We start from the raw sequence: 20799 nt of genomic DNA on the forward strand, positions 1-20799 counted from the left end.
CTGTTTCTAAATAAAAATATAAAAATAGGTCTGGGAGTGTAGCCCGGAGGTAGAAGGGCTTCCAGGAACCCCAGTACCACCAAAAAAAAAAAAAAAAAAAAAAAAAAGAAGACACAGGACACAGGTAGTACTTCCCAGGAGCCTGCATTCAATCTCAACTAATAGGTTTTTGGGTTTCTTTCTTTTGTTTTGTTTTGGTGGTGGTGGTGGTGGTGATATTAGAGTTTGAATCCAAGAAAGTTTTACCTCTAAAGTTATATCCTCAGCCCATTTTTCTTAGTTTTTTTTTCTACCTCCAGGCTACACCTCAGACCTATTTTATAATTTCTTTGTAAACAGGGTCTCACAAAGTTGTTGAGAGCCTCACTAAGTAGCTATGGCTGGCTTCAAACCTGTGCAATCCTAGTGTTGGAGCCTCGCAAGCACTGGGATTACAAACGTGCGCCACCACACCCAGCCTTAGTTTGTATATTGAAACAGAGTCTTGCTAAGTTGCTGAGGCTGACCTTAAACCTTTGATTCTCCCACCTCAGCCTAAATTTTATTTTGAAACAGGATCTCACTACGTTACCACCTATTGGCCTCCTAAGTACTGAGATTACAGGTGTGCACCACCACAACAGCAGAAACTTTTTATAATTACATGATCTAAAGGGCAAACAGATGAATGCAGAGAACCTTTGATATTGAGGCCAATAAATCCAATACACAGCTAGTAAAACTGCTAGCACCTGTATATAACCATGAGCTCATGTTAGACAATGACATCACTGAATTGTGTAACTATGTCCAAAATATACCCCAGTGACTTGTTAAATTAATCACAAGTATTAGAAATTTCTCTTTATACAGAAAGCATTTTATAAAATTCTGCAAATACTTAAAATTAGCCTAATTTATAATAAAGGATTAAACCAAAGGGTGACTACAGTGCTTGAGTCCTCTCCCCATGAAAACAAAAAGTAATGAATCCACTGCTTTATAATAATGACTATGTCTCTTCCAAACTATAACCTCTCTGCTGTCAATCACGGTTGACCAAGCGAAACCCAATGGATCGTTCAGAGCTGTCCGACAGCTGCCTCAGTTTGGCAGGCGTTTGTTGGTATTGACCCAGCCAGTGCTGGAGTGAAAGGCGTGACCCTGTCTTTGGAACTCTGACCCCAGCTCACTCACTCAATTAAAAGACTCACACAGACAAGATCAGAGCAAATGGACCATTCTGCAATGCAGGCTAAAAAATAAGATTATTTTCACTACTCTTTAATCATGGATTATTTGAAGTTCTACTTATCTATCCAATAATGTTTTTTAAAATTAGTCCTTGGGGAAAAATGAGTTCAACACTGAAAATTTAAAGGCGCCAATCAATTTCATTTTGCCTCTCAGTTTTCTCTCAACAGATTAAAAAAAATTCCAGAATAACAAGATAATATTTCATGCATTTACACATTTTCTCCTATAGACATCTACAACTTTCAGAAAGTATATTATTTGCAGTCAAGCCCATTTGACATTTGCCATTTTACTCAAAAGATTTTATGGTTTGGTATTACAGCGATATACAAATTTGACAGTTTGCAATAGGATCTAGTCCCTGTAGCAAATCATACTGACAGTTAAGTACTATACAGTCATTAATGTTCTCTTTTAGTGTACACTATACATACTTAAAAACCCTACAAAATTGAAAACATGTACATTGAAATTCTAAAGAATATTAGCTTCACGATACTGAAAAATTTTATACTAGACCGTTTAAGTAATAGCACCCTATGTGCCATATGACAATCCCATCATCTGTAGTGTCTCCTATTCTTCTTGTCCAAACAATAAATTTCCTCATTACTGTTAATATTTGTTATTTATTAGTAAATATTTCTTTGCCCTTAAAAATAACTGAGCATATGAATAAGTTTGTAGGAGTTAATATAGAACTTAATGGCATTCTTTGTCTTTAGAACACTACTATTTTCTACATAAGTGATGAAAGATCATCAATGTGTCTTAACACTTCCCCCTAATGCATTAACAGAGACCCTGTCAAATACAACACAGATTCCTTTAGAAAAAAAAAGAAGGTGCTCACTAACACTGCTGTAACATTAACTAAATAGAACTCCAAGTGATATTATAGCATGAGGCAAACCCCATCTCTCAGTACATCTGATAACATGACTCAGTTTGCAAGAGCACATGTGCCTTCCTCTAAGAAATGGGAAGCCTGATTGTATTTTTCCCCTTGATTCAGCTCTTCAGATGGAATACCACAGTGAAACCACTCTATTTTCAGAATTGATGTACCTTTCAAAACTATAATCTTTGCCTTTCAGGTTCACTATTATTTGCCTTCAGGTACAAATTTTAAAGTGTATAGAGGCTTCTAAGCAGAATACTATGGTCTCAGCCAGATACTGAGCGGCTTGTAGCTCAGTCATCAGTACAGTGTGAATTCCTTTTCAGAATAATGTTTTTCACTCAGAGAATACTTGTGCCTGGCTTGGTTCACTTGTCAAATATGAATTAGAGGTCATCGAATGCCCAGGGGCAACTTCAGCTATTCCAAAATTCATTTCTTCCCCTATTTGGTTGCAACACTAGGATTTCAAATGTTAAAGTCTTGGAACATCTACAGATAAAGAACAACAGGCACTGTGTTAGCCAAAAAAGGAGGGATGCTTTCCTGATCAGTAAGCAATGCCAAGAGCTCTGTGTGACAGCAGCGATCAAAACAGATATCACCTCCACTGATACCCATAGCGTGTATTTAAATAATCCCAGTACTTGGGAAAACAGGAGGACCAAGGCTTCAGGACAGCCTCAGCAAACTGAACAAGGTCCCTCAGTGAGACCTTGTTTCAAAATTTAAAAGTAGGACTGGGAAATAGTTCAGAGGTAAAATATACCTAGGTTTACTTTGTAGTACCAAAAAACAACTAATGGTTACATTTGCACCTAAAAACAACTTTCTAAGATTTCTTACAAGACAAAACCTGCTTTGCTTTTTTATCTTCAAAAACTATAGATCTTTAAGTAACTTAATCTGTAAGTAGTGACAAGGCATACAATAAACATTCATGGCATCTATGTAACAAATAACAGAAATCCTTGTTTTTACTCCTTTTACTAGGTTTTAAAAATGTCCTTCCTTTAAGTTTTATTGTGGAATCTAAATATTTTTATGTTGATGTTTCCTGAACATGCTGCCTTTTTTCCTCTGTGATCATCCTATAAAAATATAATTCATCCTCTCTAGCATCAATTATTCCTCATCATTTTTACAGGCATTTAAAACAAAAACAAGTCATTCTAACTTAATGTGTATCTTATATCTACTTTTTTCCCTGTTTTCATTTTTGCACAATTTCATTATCTTCCAGAAATTCAGTAAAAACTATGATTACCAAAAATACTAGTAAAGAAAAGAGGGGCAGAAAGAAAGAAAAGGAGATGAATCTGAATTAATTTAAAAATCTAAGCTGAGCGTGGTGGTACACGCTTGTAATACCACCATTCAGGAGGCTGAGACCAGAGGATTGTGGTTCGTGGACAGCTTCAGCTACTTAATGAGTCCCTCCGGAACTTAGTGAGACCGTTTCAAACTAAAAAATAAAAAATAGGGCAGGGGGTGTAGCTTGGAGGTCAAATGTCCCTGGGTTCCATCCCCAGACATACAAAATAAAAATAAAAATAAAAATCTATACCACTTGCAGAACATTCCTTTCCTTCTGTCGTGAAGCATACTGATCACCTGTGCTTTAAGCTAATCCCTAGATGGGCTGAGTGTCCTCACTGTCCTCCTTGCCCATGGTCCTGCCAGGGACAAGGCTGCCCTTGTGTGGTTGAGCAGAGGAGGGCTGCAGTACACAGAAGAAGCTGGCAATGACAAGACTTGCCACAGATAGTTTTTCCTGAATGGAACGTCAATGCCAAGGCAAAAGAATTCATCCTACATGAGTAGGTAAGCAAAGTACTAAGTAATCAAAACAAAATGCACAGAAAACCAGAAGAATGCTAAAATTAACAACAACAACAACAACAACAACAACAACAACAACAACAACAACAACAACAAAAGGCCCAGTACTCGCTACTGGAAGTGACTGCTCTGAGCCCATTAGTGTGATGTGCAACCATTTCCTCCCTTGTAGCAGAATGACTCTCCCTCGTAACTGGTCCTCTGAGACAGTAACTTACAGTATGTTTTACTGGGATAGCACCTACTTTAATTACCTCTGAGATAATTATGTTACACAAAAGTAAAATAGGGTCACAGAGAAAAAAAAAGTACAAACTCTATATGAAAACCACTATAACCAAATACACTTTAGAATTGAATATTTTAGTTCAAAAAAATTAATGAACTATGAAAGTATTTAAGATTGGCCACAGGAATAAAATAAGTGCCATCAACTATTGTTCATTAACTAAGATTAGAGGACATGCCCATGATATCGACAAGCAAAGTGGACAGCTGAGGTGAAAAGACCTTGAGAAAGCACATGTCTGTTGAGGATCAACGCAAAAGAGGTTCTTCCATTTTCTTGTTTTATTTGGTGGCACTGAGGATTGAACCCAGAGCCTTGGACATGCTGAAAGACAAGCACTCTACCACTGAACTACATTCCCTGCCCAAAAAGGTTCTTTTCATTGCTAAGTTTTTTTTAATCAGTCACCTAAGCCAGGTGTGGTGTCACACACCTGGAATCCCAGGACTTGGCAGGCTGAGGCAATAGGATGTCAAGCTCACTGCCAGGCTCACCAACCTCCACAACTTACTGAGACCCTGTTTCAAAGTAAAACATAAACCTAGATCTGGGTGTGTAGCTCAAAGGTAGAATGCCCTGAGTTCAGTCCCCAGTACCACAAAAATAAATATGTTGGTAACCTAGGAGAGGAAATCTGCTCAGCTAAACAAATCATTTCCAATATCCTCCACAAAATTCTCTCTGTACAAATAATTTTACAAGAGGTGTTTTTCAAAAGCTATAGGTTGAACCTCTAAATAACTAAAGAACAAGTAACTGTATTAACAAAACACCTCTACATGAATCCCATTATTTATATTTTAGAAAGATTGCTAATAATAAGCACTTAAAAATAGTTCTAGTAGTTCAGAAGGTATTTTAAAGGCAAGTTTCCCATCACTCATCTTTCAAGCCTCTTGAAGTTAAAAGCTGTTAGAACTGTGTATTACTTATACAGAAAAACACTAACGTACCCCAAGGGAATTTTTTGTTTATAGAACTAAATAAAAAAAAACTGTAAGGAAACACTGCTGCTAGAAATTCAGCACTTTGAATCATCACAAGCACTTTTCGATGTCCTACTGCCACACCAGGAGACAGAGAACCCCAGTGTGCTCACAGGCTCTGGCAGTGTGGGTGGGGCTCTGATAAGGCTCTAGAGAAAGTGCTAAGTTTGAGGGGACTGTGCTCAGAAACTGGTGCAGTAGCACCACCTAGTGGACACTGGGAAAGAGATGCGCAGTTACCCTTGCTTCTGAAAGGACCTCTAGTTTCCAATCCCCAACTGATCAGAGGCTCCAAGATCAAACAGAACTTTTAGCTAAAAGATTGTCTTAATTCACTTCCATTACATTAAAGGTAAAATCATGAGGAGGCCTAAATGACATGTAATTGGATGATCAAACTCCTCCAGTCACAATAATAAATAATAAATGGTTTGCTACCTTATATACATCCCATAAAAATTTAGCCAGTGACAATTATTATACATACATACATACATACATACATACATCACAGGATTTTAACATTTTACTTTTTAGGTACTGGTAATTTAACACAGGGGGCACTCTACCACTGGGCTACATCCTAAGATCTTTTGAGATGAGGTCTAAGTTGCACAGGCTGGCCTTGAACTTGTAATCATCCTGCAACAGCCTCCTGAGATGATGGGATTACAGAATTACACCACTACACCTGGCACAGAATTTAGACTTTGGTAAAATTAAATTTCATTATTACTCAATTGCTTGTTTGATTTCTAGATGAACAGATGTTAAAAATACTAATTTGAATTATAATTATATGGTAGTATATATATTGCCAACTTTAATACTTTATTTGCAAGTAAGAAATACAAACATTTGTCAAAACATTGTCTATTTTTTAATCTAAAAATATTTGTTCTCAAAGACTCCAATTTGGGCTTATTAACCAAGATATTCTTTATCTAAAATTAACAAAAATGAAAACTCTCTTTATATATGTGCCTTCCCTGTAGACTACTGAATTCTCAAATGAGGGGGGGAAATGGTGTATTAGCGGAGAGCTGAAAGTCCCTTTGGGTCAGGGATGCTGGACTCCTATAATATGCAAGACACTGCCCACAACAAAGAATTAGCTGGTCTTAAATGTTAATAGTTAGCCGGGTGTGGTGGTACACGCTTGTAATCTCTGTATTTGGAAGGCTGAGACAGGAGGATTGTGGTTCATGGACAACCTCAGCTACTACTTACTGAGGCCTTTTGCAACTCAGTGAGACCCTGTTTCAAAATAAAAAATAAAAATTGGGCTGGGGGTGTAGCTTGGAGGTAGAATGTGCCTGGGTTCCATCCTCAGTAACACACACACACACACACACACACACACACACACACACACACACACACACACACAGAGTCAATAGTTAAAAGGCTGAAAGTCTTGAGCTAGATGTAAAGATGATAGAGGAACTGTGAATAAATAAAAAACACATTTTTTAGCAAAATGGGTGATAATTATTTGTTGAAATAAATTAATTCTGACATCTAAATAATTTTATTACTCCTCATCTTTGTGAACAGAAAAGGGATACCTATAGTTTCAAAAATGACTGAACTGGACATTAGCACATACATGTATATTCACTAAACAGGCACAGTAAAATAAGTTGCCTTGACTTCCTTTGGCCTGGATGAAATGTCCTACACAAAGCTAGTGCTGTGATGTCTCACACTGTAAACACTTGTTAGATTACCACGTGGATGTCAAAAGAATAAATGCAAATGTAAGGAAATTATACCTCTAATCTTATGTATAGGGGCAGAATTTTGTTTCCTGGGAATGTTAATCTATTACACAAGTGACCATTGGGAGAGTTCATTATTCAAAGCCAGCCTGAGTCTGATCACTATGGGACACTGTTAAAGACACAAACCCTGTCACCAAGGTGAAGCCTGTTTCTTGAGGATTACTGGTAGAAAAATCTTGTAGACCTCTGGTAATTAGCACCTTTCAAACTACTATAGGACTTAGGAGTGATTTTTCGCTCCCAAATTAAATTTCCTGTTGTACTACCACACTGAAGATAACCAGGGTAAACACTTTAATAAATACATTCCCCAAATTTACCATGACTGAAATGTAAAATTATATTTAAAAAAAAAAAAAAACAGAACAATTCCTGGTCTATAGTATGAAATTTTTCACCTAAATATATTCATCTCACACATCAGAATGTTGTCATTTGAAAAGACTTTACGTGATCTTAAATTCAGACAAGACATTCTCTTAGAGGCATCAGTCATTTAAGGATGAAAAACATATTCCATAAAGAATGTGAAAGGGGATGGGGGAAGTAAAGGTAAGAATACGAGAGGTATTACAGAGTGAAATTGACCAATTTATGTTTTACGGAGGTACGAGTATGCCACAATGACACCACAGTCTGTGTAATTAAAATATACCAATAAAAAGGAATATGTGATATGCACAATCAAGATGGAGCACAGCATTGTAACTAAAACTGTGTCACCATTCTGAGATGCTATCTTTGGGTGTCTAGGTGTAATACCCCAAATGGAGTTGAAATAGCCCAGCCTGTTCTTCCATGTTGCTCTCAAAACGCTTTGGGAATGGTGTGAGTAACAGTAAGTTAAAGGGCAACCTCAAGAGTCATTACCATTATTTTGAGGGGTGCTGACCAGTAAAAAGAAAGAGAAACAACGATGATTTTGTAGGTAGTGTTTGAATTTTTACAAACAATTGTTACTTTTATAATTAGAAAAAATTAATACATTTTCCAACTGTTAAGATGTTAGACATTTCTTAATATTTGTAACGCTACCATAAATCCCCAAAGCTAACAACACTGCCTTTGGATGGGGATGAGGTGGTAGTAGCCTCAGGTGGAACTGTGGGCACTGAACAAAAGTAAGGGTACGGTGGACGTGCCCAAGGAAAGCAAAGTAATTTATTTCCTGGAAAGGAGGTGTTAAAAACTAAGTGTATGCACTAAACATTAAATTCTTTAACGTGCTATGATACAATTTTCTTTTTTATATCCTGTCTTACAGCCCTTATTATTGTAAATGTTTGATTTGCTTGGCATTTTTTTGGTGTTTTCATCATTAATTTTGTGTGTGTGTGTGGGGGGGGGGGGTTTCTGGGGTTAGAACCCAGGGGCATTCGAGCTCTGAGCTATACCCCCTGCCCTATTTATTATTCGTTAATTTAAAACATGGTCTTACTAAGTAGCCGAGGCTGTCCACCAACCGTGATCCTCCGGCATCAGCCTCCTGAATGCTGGGATTACAAGCATGAGCCACTATGCTCAGCTTTTCATCTTTCTTTTTTTTTTTTTTTTTTTTTTTAATTTTTTGCAGGTCTGGGGATGGAACCCAGGGACATTTGACCTCCAAGCTACATCCCCTGCTCTACTTATCTTTGTTTTTTATTTTTTATTTTATGGGGGGGTGGTACTGGGGTTCCTGGAAGCCCTTCTACCTCCAGGCTACACTCCCAGACTTATTTTTATACTTTTTTTATTTGGAAACTGGGTCTCTTAAGCCAGAGCAGCTGGCTTCGAACCTGTGCGATCCTCCTGTCTCAGCCTCCCAAGCGCAGGGATTACAAGCATGCGCCACCACGCCCGGCTGCCCTACATTTTTATTCTTTATTTTGAAACAGGATCTCGCTAAATTGCGGAGGGCCTCACTGAGTAGCTGAGGCTGTTCAGGAACTGTGATCCTCCGGTCTCAGCCTCCCAAATGCTGGGATTACAAATGTGCGCCACCAGGCCTGGCTCATCATTAATTTTTTGATTGTTAATCAGGAAATAAGATTTCAAGCTTTCCTACAGAAGTCCAGAAACTGAAGAATTACACACATCTCTCCCCTCTTCTGACACTCAGAGAACCATTTAAACAGTTCATTCATTTCCATTTTAATTTACAAAAGCTGACTACAGATCCAGAGCATCCTTAACTCCCTATACTTGTATTAACCATAGCAATGCCCAGTTCCATGAAACAGTTACATATTTTTCTATCAAAAGAAAACTCTTAATGGAATAGTGATGGAAAGTAATAGCATTCACTTATCCTTCTCTGAGAACCAAAGGTACAGAGAGAGTACAACCAGCTCTGCTTGGGGAAGAAGAGTTGTAAGAAAACAGACAGGAAGAGAGAGTTTCAGTGATAGTGCCGGAAACACGCTACAGTAGAAAGACCTTATGACAAAAATAACAAGGACTAACAATATTCTAGAGTATTAAGTCCACCTTTAAACCATGCTCCTGTAAGGCTATGCATTTTAACTTTAGAAAAAAATTCTCATTATATATAAATATAAAGGACTAAACTAATGATCTGTTGCTTAAAATTAAACAGAACTACAATGTTACCTCAAATGTTAAGATATCAAAAGGGCTATATGTTCAAGAAAATACTCTCGACAAGGTAAACTAGTGAAGAGGTTTGTATGAATGTTTCTGAATAAGCCAGAGTCTGGCATATTGGCATGCACCTATTCACAAGTGAGAAGAAAACCCTTAGTAATAATAAAAGGTTTTATATTTCTAAATCTTTCGAAATCTGTTCTTGGTGAAGAGATGATGAAATTAGGTTTTTCATTTTGCTAAGACAAGATAAACCAAAGAGGGTCAAGAAACACTAAAGCCAAAGCATGGTGGTTCATGTTTGTAATCCCAGCACTTGGGAGGCTGAGACAGGAGGATCACAGGTTCCATGCCAGCCTCAGCAACTTAATGAGGCTGTCAGTAACTTAGGGAGAACTTGTTTTTAAGTAATAAAATAAAATGACTGAGGGTGTAGCTCAGAGATAGAATGATCCTGAGTTCAATCCTCAGTACCTCACACACACACACACACACACAAAGAAACACTAAACAGAGTTGAACATCTCACTCCATTTCTGACAATCTCATCAGAAATTCTATAGTTTGAAAGTTCACATTTATCCAGAAAATGTTTTAATCCTTCCCCTCACTTCAAACAGAATTTGAGGACAGGCTTATACTATAACAAGAAAGGAATTTGTAATGATAAGTAAATTTGAGAAAAAGAAATATAAGGTTAGAATAAAATGAAGCTAAGAGAAAAATTATATTGGGAATGTGTACAATAGAAAAATTCATAATTTGAATTTAACACTAATTTATGAGGTAAAAAATAAGCTTTGCCACTCACCAATTTTAACCTCTGTAAAGGTATTCTGCCTACATCTATTTGCGTCCTTTCTGGGACATTAGTGAACCGAACTTCTGGGACTGCAACGGCACACATGACATGGGCCCACCTACAGGAAAGGAGACAGTAAACATCAACAAATGTTCCCTAAACTTAGATACCTTCATACTTCAATCTGCTGATGGCAACTTCACAAATGGGAAACACACAGATAAGAAAGAAAGCCAAGAGCCTAAATCCATGACAAACAGATTCTGAATTTTAAACCTCCAGGATAGGTTCAGTAGGATACCTGCACAACACCATGACATGCAGAACCAAATAAACACCAAGGCCTCATTCCTATTAACACGCATCATTTGTCTATATGTTATATGAAAAATACTAAAACGCAGGCTCCCTCTTTATTTCATTTGGTGCTAAAACATTATTTGTACCTAATATACTTAAGCTAACTAATATGTGGCAATAGAAGAGTTCAATTAATAAGACATATAAACTAGGAATTGCATATATAAAACCTTTTCACATAATATACATGTCATGAAGCAAGTTAGCTAGTTCAAGTAGCCAATAATGTTATCTGCCTATATATGTACCACCATGAAAGTATCACTATGAATTTCACTATCATACAGATTTACAACACACCAATAAAAAATTTTAAGAATACTAAGTCTTTAATTAAATTGTTCCTCAATGCAATGCTACTATAATCAAAGGAAACTAGAGAGGAGAAAGTCTCCTACTTAAAACTTAGTAACTCCTTTCACATTCTGAAATATTCCAGAAAAAAATGATAGCTTTCCTATTACTGTTATTGTCTCATAAATGTTACACCTCCAAATAAGTATAAAGACGCATGGATTTGAAGAAATCTTAAGAGAATTATCAAAGCCATTAACCCATTTTTAAGCCAAAGTATATTCATTTCATTTTAATATCATCACACTGCATCTTGTCTTTCTAGACCACAGGAAGATAGAACAAGTGTCAGTCCCACCGGGGCATTTTTCACATTTAAAAATAGATAGCAAGCTATAGTTTTAGCCCAACAGTAGGAAGAAAACTATCACATCTGTCTTTACAGGAACCACCTAAACCATCTCACAGTCTGCACAACCTATACCACATCTAAGAACTAGTGGAGACGTTTTAGAACAGTGCTAATCATATCAATTCAGACTATGCAAGACAATCCAAAACTAAGCAAAGCTACAGTTTCTTAGACAAAACTTCATCAATGTGGAAATGATAAATGCCTTTCCCTTCTAAACAATCAGAAACATGTTCACAGGAACATAATTATGTTAACTCCATCATTTCATTACTCCAGGAGTCTCAACTCCTGTGCCCATGGGACCAGACAGGATGTAAGCAAATGCATATATTGGGAATCATGATAACCTGAGGAACCCCCCCCTACACACACTACAACACATACTTGAAAACAAGCTTTCATCCCTGCTGGTTGCTATTGTCTTATCATTTTTCAAGTTAAGAATGAAAATCTGGATTTTTACTTAAGAATCCTTTGATCTTTAATTTTGGATAAAATCTTAAAATAGTGAGTAGGTAAAACAAAGCATCTAGAGGCTAGACCTGGCCCTCCAGTGCCAGTCTGTAGCTTCTGCCTAGACCCTTTCTACAATTATCTGTTCCAAAGGACCTTATAATATGCTTTGGCCCATTTTTAACTTTAAAACCTGGTCATATAAATAGGAATAAAATTCAGGCAAAATAGCCCCAAAAATTCAAATTATGAATTTTAAGTTCATTGTGACTCTTTTTGGAGACTCTCTAAATATTCTCTAGAAATGCCCTTTAAATCTTAGAACCAGAGTTTTCTGCATGTCTTTTCTAATTTAGCATACATGCATTATTGTTAATTTTCCACAATTAAAACTAAATGGCTGCTGGGGTCTGTAGCTAAGTGATAGAACATTTGCCTACCATGCACGAGGCCTTGAGTTAAAATTCCAGTCCTGTTGCAGGGGGAAGCGGAGAGGGTAAGTGGCTTTTGTTTTAATGTCATGGCTATTACTGATTTATCTGAAAATAACAGTTTCACTGTTTTCGGACACACACTATTCTTATGAGACTAACAGGATTCATAATACTAAACACTAAGATTCTAATGGTACCTGTACAATAAGAGCCACCTTCATTTTAAAAGCTCTGTTAGTAATAGAAGGGTAATTCTCCAGGGTAGCAAATGCCCAGAGCAGAAGCATGCCTCGGAATACTTTTGCCCACTAGAGGGGAGAGTGCCATCAGCAGAGGTTCTGAAGCAGGAACACCATCCTCAGATTTGGACAGCAAAAGCTTTAAAACAACGTGCACAGCAAGAAGTAAAGCAAACGTCATATAGAGAGTCTACTAAGGAGAGACAAATGAAACTCAATATAATTAATGCATCACTTACTTATTGTTCTTAGTTTGCTTAAGCGCACCCCCTCTCAAATTGCAGAGACAGCATTCCTAGGGGGAAAAAGAAAATACAACACAATTATCAGACCTATACAGTAAAAGTCATTATCATTCATCTAAGCAGTCCCAAGAACTCTAATTTTGCATTAGAAAATTAAAACTATCAAATTATATAAAAGTAATTCAAGAAGCCAAGAGAAAAAGAGAAGGGGAGAAGCAAGGATACATTGAACCATGTTCTGGATGACCATCATGGTCCTGCCATGGTTGTCAGTTGCCATGTTGGAGAAAATCTGTGACATAGAGAAATTGGCAGCCTCAAGAAGTACTGACTAGAATTCTGCAGCACAGAATATGCACAATACTAGAGTCCCTTTGCTCTGGGAATACACAAATAGAGGACTCCTTAAAAACAGAGGAGGGGATTGGGAAGGAGTTCCAACAGGCTTTTCTATAATGTAAGAGTAAACAAAACGTGTGTGTGTGTGTGTGTGTGTGTGTGTGTGTGTGTGTGTTACTAGGGATGGAAAACAGGAGCATTTTAACTCAGAGCTACACATCCAGACCCATTTCTTATTCTTTATTTTGTACCAGGGTCTTAATAAGTTGCAAAGGGCCTCACTAGGTAGGTAAGGCTACACACAAACCCATGATCCTCCTCTCTCAGCCTCCCAAGTACTGGGATTGCAAGCATAAACCACCACACCCAGTTTAAAAGACTACTTTTAAAAGATGCTCTGTTCATGAAAGTATTCTTTGGACTTCTATTGGCCTAGAATTTTTTAAAAATACATAAGTAATTTTGTTATTTTTAATTTCAACCATGTCTTCTCAATTATTTAAATTAATAACTTTCTAAAATATGTTTATTTGGTTTGTTTTCATCCAAACTATATGTATAAAATTTATTTACCCTGTTCTCCAATGTGATATGCCTTAACTAATAATGACAGTTTTGGATAGCTTTGCAAGTAATCCCATTCATCTAATATCAAAAATTGGGAGTCTAACTTCAAAGTTTTTATTTTCCTGAGTAAAAAAAAACCCACAAAAAAAAATAAAAAGAATACTCCTTTTCTTTTTCTTTTTTTATTCTTTAGTACTAGGGATGGAACCCAGGGGCACTCTACCTCCGAGCTACACCCCCACAGCCCTACTTTTTATTCTTTATTTTGAAACAGGGTCTCACTAAGTTGTGGGAGAGCCTCACTAAGTAGCTGAGACTGGCTGCCAACCCAGATCCTCCTGTCTCAGCCACCCAAATGCTGGGACTACAAGTGTGTGATGCCTAGCTACTCCTTTACTGATAGCTCTTTTAAATATCAATAATGCAAACCTGGCATGGTAATGCATGCTTGTAATCCCAGTACTTGGGAGACAGAAACAGGATCACAAACTAGAAACTAGCCTTGACAACTTACAAAGGCCCTCGACAACTTAGTGAGACCCGGTTTCAAAATAAGAAATAAAATCAGGGTGGGGGTTTAGCTCAGAAGTAGAATGCCTCTGGGTTCAATGCTCAGTACACCTACATGCACACATACATACAAACAAAAATATTAAAAATGCAAACAATGAGATATATTCAGTTATTTTATGTGTGTAAAATGTCTGCATATTTAGAACTTCCAGGGTGACAGTCAAAGATTTAGAAAAGCAACTGGGGCCCAGTGTATAGTCATTTAAATCTATTAAAAACCCACTCAAGGACAGAGCACTCAACAAGGGATTTTCTTTATCTATACCATACTGCCATGTCCTAGAGGCATTTGGAAAAACTGGTTTTGGTGAAGCACACCAAGAAAGCAAATTCTCATAATTCAAATATTAAAAATGAGAAATCCAATAATTTAATAAAAATTTCTCAATAACAAGTATCTTTCCACTAATGTAACACACTGTCTACACAGAAAGAAAATGAACAGAACTCAAGATCAAGTATCACGGTGTATATGTGAAAATGTCAGTACTGACACCAGAATGCAGCAGAGAACAACTGTGGACTGTGGGGAGCCCAAACAGTATGAAAATCTGATGTCTAATCAGTGAAACTAGTGGTGAGAGGAAGCCTACGAAGACATACTGGAAAAGTGAAATCCAGCATCTTAGCATGGAAGTAGCTTCAAAGTACCTGACCAGGATCCTTAGAAGGTAAACATGTTCAGAAGAACTATAACAAAGGGGGGAAAGCCCTCTAATTCAATCTGTAGACTCAGGATTGAGGTGAAGTTGAGAAGATCCCCACCCACCCACTTTGTTCTTTCTAAAATCACCAGTAAACTCCATGTCACAAAATCCAATGCAAAGCTCTACGTTCTTGTTTCACTTGATCTCCTATCAGCAATTAGCACTGCTGGTCCTTCCTGAAACATTTTCTGGCCCTGGCTTCCATTATCCTTACTCTCCTCAAACTCTAATTAACAATCAGCTTCCCTTAACAGGCTTCTCCTTCACTCCCTCAAAAGCTAAAATTCCTATAATTGATTCCATCACTTCCCTCTCTCCTGCTGTAAATGATTTTTAATATGATATCATTGTTTCTATCTGATTTTATTTAAAAGAGCAAGTAGAAAGAATAATAACCATGTTAATCACATTGTTTGTATAAATGTCCCTAATAGGGCCAAACTAGTTGATCTGATAAAAATAAAAATACCAAATTGTCGATTAATTCATCTTACTAAATGCCTGGGTTCAAAGCCCAGGAAAAGGCAGTATCGAATAAGACAATTATTAAGCTATTCTTTTTCAAGTAGCACTTCTCTATCATGGTATAGAATTCATAACTACAAAAAGTAACAGGTTACCCCTTCCCAGAAAAGCAGACTGGGTTTCTCTAGGACTCGTTGAAATGTGTAATATACTTGAAGGTACTGAAACAAACATAGAAATTGTCAATCATTCATTAGGAACTTTCAATTAAAAGAATTTAATGAGAATATTTTTAAAATGTCCTTTAGAGTAATGGCTTATTCAACTGGGTATGAACAATTAAATATCAGAAGAGAAACCACATATTAAAAGCCTTATGCAAGCCAGAGTGGTGCCACATGCCTGTAATCCCAGTACTTGGGAAGCTGAGACAGGAGGATTGAAGGTTCAAAGCTAGCTTCAGCAACATAAAAAGGCTCTTGGCAACTCAACAAGACCCTGATTACATAAAAAATAAAATAAGGCTGGGGGTAGAACTCAAAAGAAGAGTACCTATGGATTCAATCCCCAGCCCCCCTCACAAAATAAAACCTTATGTATTCTTCACATTATGCCAAAAATGTCATATACTTTACTTCCTTCCTTCCTCAATACAAACTTATTAGGTAGTTAATATTTCAGTTTATAGACGAGAAAACCAAAAATCAGGAGAACCAAGATTCAGGAAATTAGTTAACTTGCCTCAGAATACCCAAGCCACCCAAGCCAACAGTCATCAATCCTTTTCTATAAAAGATACTTATACTTACTAGTTTAAACCTTAAACAATTACAGAGTTTACTAAAAACTACTCAACTCTGCCAATGAAAACAGTATATTAGCAAATGGAAGCATTATTGATTACTGCAATAATGAGTAGTTTAAGTTTGATTTTTAATATCTGATTTTAGTAATAATAGATTAAGGCTTACAACGTAAAATAGTAATGAAGAATATCAAATCCATAAACACTCAAGTACTAATTATTTCAAAATATGGCAATAAGTAAAAACTCTAAGGTGTGTTAAATAAATTGACCACGTGAATCCCTGAAGAACAGCAAGCTGTAATGCTAGGTTATTAATAGATAACAACTGAAAGGCAAATGGACTAAATACTATTAGCATTTTTCTATAAAAGATTAAATCAGGTCTGAAAATTTGAAAATGTTGGGAATGACAGGCATTGATAATATTAAATACATTCATATTAATAAAAGAAAACCCACAGATACACAGTAAATTAAACTTTTAAACATAAAACACATACAATTTAAAATTAAAAGAACTGGATGTCTAACCTATTTTTTTACTAAGTGAAAATTTAAAATGTACAGCTACAACGTCTTCTAATGTCTTTCAGTAAACTGAAACTTTTTATATTCTAACCTATGAAGATACCCAAACTATTCAGCTTTATAGACAAAATAAGTAACATTAAACAGTCTGCTTATTATCAGCCTTGTTTTATCTTGTGTTTAATGAGCATGTCTTTTCCAGAAACAATAACACCCAAAATAAAATGTCTCACTGTTATAAAGATTTAGATATTGCTAGTCAAACAAATTGCCCTAAAACAAAACTTATACAAAAATGCCTGTTACAACATGATTACTCTATAAGGCAGCTGTTATTTCTGAATCCCAAGAACAGTCCTGAAAAAGTCATTGTGCTGCATTTCCCTCCCCTAAGGGTAGCAAAGCTGAATGAAAAAATATAAAATCAGATCATATCCTAAACACATTACTGTTCCTATTAAGGTCCCATTCCCTCACCTAACACCATTAAAAAAAAAAGCCTATTTTAACAATGCCAAATATTTTCAAAATTTGATTTCATTAAAAAAACACACCACTGAGATGAACCACTTGTTAGTATACCAATTTGCAACATAAAATGATTCCTTCATGGCTGAGTTATTAAACCATAAAAAGTGTGCTTATAATCAAACTGCTGACACAACATTAACAATGGTGAGAAGGGCATTGTTATAATACGGCTATTGCAGTTGTTCATTATTCATAGTAGAGGAAAATCATGTTCCGCTGGTTCTTCTATAAAACATCAGTTAAAGAAATGCCAATACAAACCTACTCAGGCCGCCTCATAAGAAGCTCTCATTTTAGCTGACATACTCCTCACTGCTACTAAAGCAAATTTTCAGAGCCATAGACAAATTATGAGATTGAAGTACCTCTCACAACACACACAGGTAGCCCGCCCCCCTCTCATATTTATCTGGCATGTTCATAGCACAAATGCAAAATTGTGAAATGGGGCTGTCTGAGCTGGGAAAACAAAGAATAATTAATCACATTAAAGGAAAACAAGTGCTGAACAACAATACACACAAGAACCATGTCTGCATATGTGGCTCATTTAACAGAGCTGGAGAGAGAACAAGATCTCACATAAGGAGAGGGCTGGTGTGAATTCTGAGTAATTAGAAAATTTAATGAATTTAGTGACAGGCTTCCTATAGTACCATTGAATGGAAATTCCACAACCTACAATGAACTTTATACTAAGAAGTGGACGTAGATGTTCACATCTACTGTGTTATAAGTAAAAACATTCACTCACTCAACAAATATCCATCACCAGTACATCTCTAGACACTGAGTAACAACAAGGAATGACAATGATCCTGCCATCAAGGAAACTTACATTTGGGTAGGGAGAGGCAGACAACCAGAGTGGAATAGGTAGATGTGAGAGGACAGATGCTACGGGAATCGGTCACAGAGTTGTCTAGGAAAGGTGAAACGGGCAGATGCTGGCCTTTTCTCCCAGGCAAAATGGTCAGTCACAAAGTGAGATGAAAAGTAATTGACCTTCACAAACCACACTAATGGAGATGGGAAACCACTATAAGGTTTGAACAGAGCAAGAACATAATCTAGCTTATACATTAAAGGGATCACTTCAACTGTAGTGTGAAAGAGAATATAACGGGTATTTGGGAAGAGGTGGGAAATACCAAGACATGCCATGATCCACAGAAGAGGTAACGAGTGAATCAGACTTGAGAAATATCAGCTAAGAGGATAAGACCTCTCCCGGATTCTAGACCAATTCTGAATGTAGAGTAGACAGGATTTACTGCCAGTCAGATGAAGTATCAAAAAAGTGAAAATCTCAAAACCAGGCATGGTGGTACCTCCTTGTAACTCCCTCAAAGATTAGATGCTATTTAAAAACATTAACCCATAAGTCAGGATGAGATTACTATGTGGCTTAGAGTAGAGAAGAGGGCCAAGTTTAGAACCCTAAGAAACTATAGCAGTACTAGGACTGAGGTGCAGCTAGCTCATCAGTAGAGTACTTGCCTAGCATGCACAAAGGCCTGGGTTTGAATCCCCAGCAACATCAAAAAATAATATCAGTTAAATGAACTATAACACAAGTGAACAGTTAACCAGAAAAACTAATGATCCTTTATAAAAAAAAACAAACAAACATCTTTCTACTGAAACTGTCATACTCTAGGATATACAATTCATCTAAAACCCTTGATTGTAGACCGAGTGTGGTGGCGCACGCTTGTAATCCCCGCGCTTGGGAGGCGGAGACAGGAGGATCGCGCAGGTTCGAAGCCAGCCCCACTGGCTTAAGAGACCCTGTTTCCAAATAAAAAAATATAAAATAGGTCTGGGAGTGTAGCCCGGAGGTAGAAGGGCTTCCAGGAACCCCAGTACCACCAAATAAATAAATAAATAAATAAATAAATAAATAAATAAATAAATAAAACACTTGGTTGTTTTGTAAATCTTTGAATATTACCATGAACTAATGGTGACTCAATCAATAACAATCTCTAAATATTCTCAAAAAGAAACCTTTGAAGTGGTCCTGTATTCCAACAGGCTGAAATGATCTAGAACTTTATAATGTAAGTTGAATATTCATTCAGTATTTTCTAAGTTATAGAATCATAGAATTTTTATCATCTTCATTTTATTTATTTGTTTATTTTGCAGTACTGGGGGTAGAACCCAGGGGCATTCTTCCTCCGAGCTATACCCCCAGCCCTATTTTTTATTCTGAAACAGGGTCTTTCTGTGTTGCAAAGGGCCTCAGTAAGTAGTAGCTAAGGTTGTCGGCGAACTGCAATTCTCCCATTTTCAGCCTCCCAAATGCTGGGATTGCAAGTGTGAGCTACCACTCCCGGCTTCATCTTAATTTATAAAGCGAACCAAATAATCATATTACATTTTAAATATTTAATAGCATGATACCATTTGTGTGAAAGAAGAACAGATGAACAGAAAAAATCAGTTTGTGTTTCTTTAAAAGCATTTTCTCTGCATTCTTTCCAATGTATTAGCTTACATTACTATAAAAATTGAGGTCTGCAGGGCACCTTTCTGGTAGCTGTGTAGCAAGCCCATCACATGTGAGGCAGCAAGCAGCAGCACCCACATAATTTATGGCTGGCTGGAGGCCATCTACATGGAGCTTACTACATCTACATGATACTTTCAGGATCCTGAGCAAAGTACTTCAAGTTTCAACTTGTATTGTATGTTCAATACATCTCACTTGGTTAAAATTATACAACATTTGGCTTTCAAATAAAAATTCAGCTGGTTTAGTCTTCCTTCCCAGCAAGACCATCAACAATAAACAGCAAAATACATGACTTCACTTCCTGCCACTGGATTGGATTTTCACAAGTGCCTGCACCTCAGTTTTCCCCACAGCACTCTTCCTGGGGGTCTCTTTGCAAAGGAGATAGGCCCTGCATCCCCATGACCTCCAGGCATGCACAGCCTGGTGTGCAGTGCAGTATGGCAGGCTGCCCACAATGTCACTCTTCATTCTTCCTGCTTTTACTTGTGCTGGACGGTTGAAGCACTAAAGATTAATGAGGCATTTGTTCTCAATCAAGGAGCTATTTATGAAAACAGTTCCACTTATGGAAGCTATGTTTATACTTCTCTTTCTCTCCATTACAAAAAGGGGAGGGGTGTTTATTGAGCAACAGGGAGGTGAAAGAACACAGAAAAATGATTAGAGAGTTTTCAGTCTGTAAGCAGCTCCCTAATAGAAAGGCTTCCACATCATAGTTAAGCTGTCTGGATAATTGATATCCTCAAATGTGCTGGTCTGTTTGGTTAAAGTAAAATAAGTATTACCACTCTGGCCTTTGAGAGCCACAGTTTAAGTCTGCAGCTGTTTGGAATAATTTGCCTCCTCAGAAGGCAAGAGGTAATTCTCAGCCCCAGTGCATGACCTCAGATG

At 37.0% G+C, this 20799-nt stretch overlaps 1 protein-coding gene across 2 annotated transcripts in view; it reads right to left on the bottom strand.

The window, feature by feature from the left end:
- The window catches only part of KDM4C (lysine demethylase 4C), a gene marked incomplete at both ends in the record, with an annotated part of 355445 nt that overhangs the window by 112982 nt on the left and 221664 nt on the right, over positions 1-20799 (bottom strand). For both annotated transcript variants that reach the window (XM_080708835.1, XM_080708836.1), the window contains 2 exons: positions 10436-10544; positions 12861-12916. In XM_080708835.1, coding sequence (XP_080564961.1) covers positions 10436-10544; positions 12861-12916 — 165 coding nt within the window. The remainder of the gene's footprint in view (positions 1-10435; positions 10545-12860; positions 12917-20799) is intronic.

Source organism: Muscardinus avellanarius (genome assembly GCF_963383645.1).
Source record: "Muscardinus avellanarius genome assembly, chromosome: 13".
NCBI classification, from domain to species: Eukaryota; Metazoa; Chordata; class Mammalia; order Rodentia; family Gliridae; genus Muscardinus; species Muscardinus avellanarius.